Here is a 5163-nt window from a genome sequence, read left to right as displayed (position 1 = left end):
TTTATATATATATATATATATGCATCTTTTATATATATATATATATATATATATATACTCAAGAGCTAAAACATTATGACCACCCCTACATTTTGCAATGAACTCTTCTGGATGACGTGGAAGGCAAGTGATCAGGTGGAAAGGTGGAAGTGGTATTTAACTGTTGCTGGAGTGTTTGAAAAATCATTCTTTCACTTATTTCTGTGTGTGATGGGAAAGGCTGCGGATCTAAGTGACTTTGATAGAGGGCAGATTGTAATGGCTCGAATTCTCGGAACAAGTATTTCCGAAACTGCACGACTCGTGGGTTGTTCGCGATCAACAGTTGTTAGTACTTATGCAAAGTGGATGATTGACAGTGAAACCAGCAGTAGACGACATGGTTTTGGACGTTCACACTCTATCAAAGGGAAAGGTTTTCGAAGATTGTCTCGCTTGGTGAAGCAAAACCGGAGCCAGACAGTGACTCAGCTGACAGCCCAATACAATGCAGTTTCACGTAGAATAGTATCAGAGCGCAATGTTCAGCGGACACTGTAGAATATGGGGCTACGCAGCAAACGTCCCACTTGTGTACCTTTGCTGACCAAGCGTCATCGCCAACCACGCCTTGAATCACGGTTTGTCATTAATCACGCCGATAGCCGTGTCAGGATACACCGTCTTCCAGACGAACAGTTGCTCCCTCAATGTACAGTAGGTCATACACATGGCGGTGGTGGCGGTAATATGCTTTGGAGGACGTTCTCTTGGGCATCTCTGGGACCCGTGGTAATGGTAGACCATGAATGCTGCAGGTTATCTGAACTTCATTGCGGACCAGTTGCACCCTTACATGGCCTCTGTTTTTCCAGATGGATATGGAATCTTCCAACAGGACAACGCCCCTGACACAAGGCTCAAATTGTGTTGGAGTGGTACCAGGAACATGATGCTGAATTCCCGTTATTGACCTGGCCTCCTAACTCACCGGATCTCAATCCGATAGAACGCATTTGGGATGTCATGGAACGGCAGCTCAGATTTCAAAGACCACTAAGTCGCAATATTTCGGATTTGCGTGACCGTTGCTTAAACATCTGGTACAATCTTTCTCCGGCCATCTACCAAGAACTTGTGGCACCCATGCCAAGGCAGGTTGCAGCTATGATGCGGGCTAAAGGTGGGCCAACTCGTTATTAAGAGGTGGTCATAATGTTTTTGCTCTTGAGTGTATATGGTGATATATGAGTGTATATCTTGAGTGTTGAGTGTTAAAAAGCACATTTTTTTTTACAAATATAAACCCATTTGTGCTTTAATCACATATCATCAGCAGCTGTCTAGAGTATCATTAGCCTTTCTATATAGTACAACTTTACTTCTGTCTATCAAAATCCAAAGAATTCAGAAAATTTGGGGTATACGATATAGGGTATCCCCTACAAACTGAGGAAATCTCATCCACAAAAATAAAACAAAATAGCCTTTTAAAAATTCACATTATTTTTAAACTGAACATAAACTCAAATGTACAATAATCGCATTTTAACTGCATCTGACAAAAGTATCATTGGCTTTTCTATGTACAACAGCTAATTATTTTATATCCAGTTATCGAAATCCTAAGAATCCAGCTAGTTTGGAGTATCGGAAATGGGAATTTGTTTTCGTCTACGAAGTCTAAAAATTACTTCTATAAATGTTTTTGTTTAAAAGGAAAATAAAATTAATAAATTAAAAAAAATAAGTTAAAAACTAGTCCTTCAAATATCTATATTTTTTTCAAAATTACTATAAACCCAAATGTACTGTAATTACCCTTTATCTACATCTGGCTTGAGTATCAGTAGCCTTTCTATGTACTACAGATTTATTTCTATTTATCTAAATCCAAAGAATCGATTAAATTCTGGGTATCAGCAACGGAAATTTGCTTTCCTCTTCGGACACCCGAAATCTCTTCCACAAGAATTCAGGAAAATGAAAGAAAATTGAAAAATACCCTTTTAAAAATCTACAATTTTTTTAAAAAATTAATACAAATCCAAATGTACTATAATCACATTTCATCTACATCTGGCCAGAGTATCATTAGCCTTTCTATGTGCTACAGCTTTATTTCCATTTATCAAAATCCAAAGAAACCAGCAAATTTGGGGTATCCGCAACGGGAATTTGCTTTCCCCTACAAACTGTAGAAATCTCTTCCGCAACTTCCTATTCGACGATCGGATGCGGGACCCTCATGGGTCCCATGAGATCCCTCCTTTTTTTCTTCTTCACATACCACCACACATTTAGAGGGGGTAGTGGAGGTCCAGAAGCTCTCCTCAGCATAATGCCCAGCAATCCGAGGGTGCCCTTTCGGGGGTCAGATGCGCATGCGCTTTGAATAGATGCTGGAAGTAGGGCAATAGCTTCCCCGATCTCTCTCCACTCAATTCACTCTCTCTCCACACAGTTCCTCTTTCGCATCCTTTCGTCCCAACAGCTGATGCGGAGGAGCAGGATGCTATTTCTCTCTTTTTAGCATCTTTTCCTTTTGTGTGATATCATGCATTTTTTTACGCTTCACGCTTCAATTTTTTTTTCAAATGTTAGAGTAGTATTAAAATAAAAATTTCAAATAAATTTTGTGTTATCAAATAAAATTTTTGAAACTTTATGATGATATTCAATTAAAATTAAAAAAAGGGGTTTTATTGAATTTCAGATAAAATTTGGACACTAATGTAAGTAAATATCTAACATTTCTGTATTATTTGATTTCATGATAGATATAAGGCATTTTATTTAAAATGTATGTATTTTATTAGTTTTAAATATGTTAACACCATTGTTAATCAATTTAATGGAAATATATTTAATTTATTGAAATGCTTGTAAAATAAATTCTAATTTTTTTTCTACAATATATATGCATTAAACTTGAAAGTTTAGCAAATTTTCTTTGTAAATTCTTGCATATTTTTAATTATTTTAATAATTCATTTTGTGGGACATTTCAGATTTGAGGTTCATTTATCAGAAAATCATATTTGCATGCATTAAACTGTGTACTACTTTATTTTACCAAAAACTGTGCATTCTGATTTGAATTCTTAGTTTTGCTGAGTCAATATTTTAATTAAAAAGTAAATAAATAAATAAAAAATAAAGTTTTTATACATTCTTTATCATCATTTAATTTATTTTAGCAATTTAATAATATAAATAAGCTTGCATTTAAAACTTCAATATTTTATGAATACGTTTTTAAATTATCGAATACAAATTACTAAAAAAATTATCACAATTTAAATTTTTATAAGAAAATATCAAGTCAATTTCTATTGAAAATTATTTGCATTGCAGATTTCTATAAAATAAAATTAATTCTGAAATTTTTGAAAAAAAAAATTTAAATTTAAGAAAATTTTTGCAACAATACTAGATATGAAATATACTATTTGTGATTTTCAATAAAATACAAAATTGGAAATAAATAAACTAAATTCAGTCGAACTTTGGAACTATCATTATGATGCGTTATTTGAGAGATACGATGGTTCAGTTGCGGAAATTCGAGTGATATTGCGCTTCAGCGCGTTTTAAAATTTATATATATATATTAAAAAAAAAACTTTTCATTCTTTTTTAATTTCCCAAATAAACTATGATAAAATTTTTCCAATTGAAGTTAAAATAATTTAAATGTTTATAAATCATTATGAATTTATGTACAGATTAGTTTTTTTTGCTATATATTAATATTTTAGAGTTTTATATTTCTCTATAAACCCGTAATAAAATCAATAATGTGCGTGAAGTAATATATGTTAATATCACAATACTTTTCAATTTAGCACTGAGTTAAAAAAACAACTTCATATGTTTTATTTTACATTCACTCACCAACAGTTATTTTAGAGCTTTGCGTAAATTTAATCTACAAAAATATTATCGTGAAAAATCGTTTAAGAGCTTTGAAAACCGTTTATTATTGTCAAGGTTTGGTTGGTATGTTTAGATCATTTTATTGTATTATCTTGAGTCTTTTTTCTAGCAAATGTTCACACTGTTTAGTGCACGCACACCAATTTCAAAAAACTAGCTAAAAAAGCGCATAATATAAAAATCACGATTTGCCGAAGAGTACAAGTACTAATTGGATATTTTAATTAATTAATAATTTATTTTTAATTTAATTAGAATATTTCTAGAATCTAAATTTTTCGAAAATTAATAAAGAATTGAAACTAAATTACGGATAATATATGTACTGAAAATTTTATGGATTTTTATTTCAAGCTAAATCTAAAATTTTTACAGCATCACGTCAATAATAAATAATATAAATTGTTACTGGCCATCTCAGTTTTCTTGACCTTGGGTTCTAGGATGCAGCAGATGTTCCGGTTAGGTGGTCAGCCGAACACGAAACCCCCAGTGTTTAATTCCCAAGCATGCTTGGTACTCATTTATCGACCCAATGAAGGGATGAATGGCTGATACAGCCTTGCCCAGCCCGAGGATCGAACCCAGGACCTGTGACACGGAAGCGTGAATCGCTACCACTCAGCCACTGGGCGTCATAAGCTTTTGCGTGATGTTAAATAAAATTTCAGTTATTAAGAACACGCAACATAAATTGTATTAAGAACTGTTTCCGTTTAATAATATATATTTAAAATTTACTTTGAGATATACTTTGAGAACAAGTACTGAGTTCGGGTACTGATATATACTTCAACAGAAAAAAAATGTAGATTGTCGCTCATAAACATAAGCTATTTTACTAAAAGATGATTTTTGCTTTTTTAACTGTTAAAATTTTTTTTCTCCTTTTTGCCCTTTGTATCTTTTTGCGTTTGAATTTAATAGTTTTTTTATTATTTATAAATTTTTAATGCAATATTTGAGATATCGTGTTCAGACAAAAATGAATTATTCAGTTTTATAATAGTTTCTTGAAAATGACCCGATTCGTCTATTTTTAGAATGAATCTTGGAGTACTATAACATGGACTATCTGCATGACGTAATATTATATACCCTACTACATATATAGAATACGTTAAGATGTATGTAGTATTAAATATGTTCGAATGTTTTTAATCAATCAAAAATAAATAATTGGTGAAGGCATGTAAAAACATTTTTAAAGAATCTAACTATTAACATAATATATATATATATATA

General features: G+C 32.1%; 2 protein-coding genes across 2 annotated transcripts in view; both read left to right on the top strand.

The window, feature by feature from the left end:
• Window positions 1-75: 75 nt before the first annotated feature.
• Window positions 76-540, top strand: LOC122270489 (uncharacterized). Its single transcript, XM_043047992.1, has one exon. It carries the CDS (start codon window positions 76-78, stop codon window positions 538-540), a length of 465 nt encoding a protein of 154 aa, XP_042903926.1.
• A 1899-nt stretch (window positions 541-2439) lies between these two features.
• LOC107454446 (glutamate receptor ionotropic, NMDA 2B-like) overlaps window positions 2440-5163 on the top strand; it is a 150348-nt gene continuing 147624 nt past the window's right edge. The window contains exon 1 of the mRNA XM_071184913.1: window positions 2440-2714. The gene's annotated coding sequence lies outside the window, so the exon portion shown is untranslated. The remainder of the gene's footprint in view (window positions 2715-5163) is intronic.

Source organism: Parasteatoda tepidariorum, chromosome 9 (assembly GCF_043381705.1).
Source record: "Parasteatoda tepidariorum isolate YZ-2023 chromosome 9, CAS_Ptep_4.0, whole genome shotgun sequence".
Classification (NCBI taxonomy): Eukaryota; Metazoa; Arthropoda; class Arachnida; order Araneae; family Theridiidae; genus Parasteatoda; species Parasteatoda tepidariorum.
Note: the sequence above shows the minus strand (reverse complement) of the source record. Positions and strands in the feature narration are given on the sequence as shown.

Bases quoted from the DNA above. Each gene is read 5' to 3' on its own strand.
- LOC122270489 (XM_043047992.1), top strand. From the start codon at position 76: ATGACCACCCCTACATTTTGCAATGAACTCTTCTGGATGACGTGGAAG.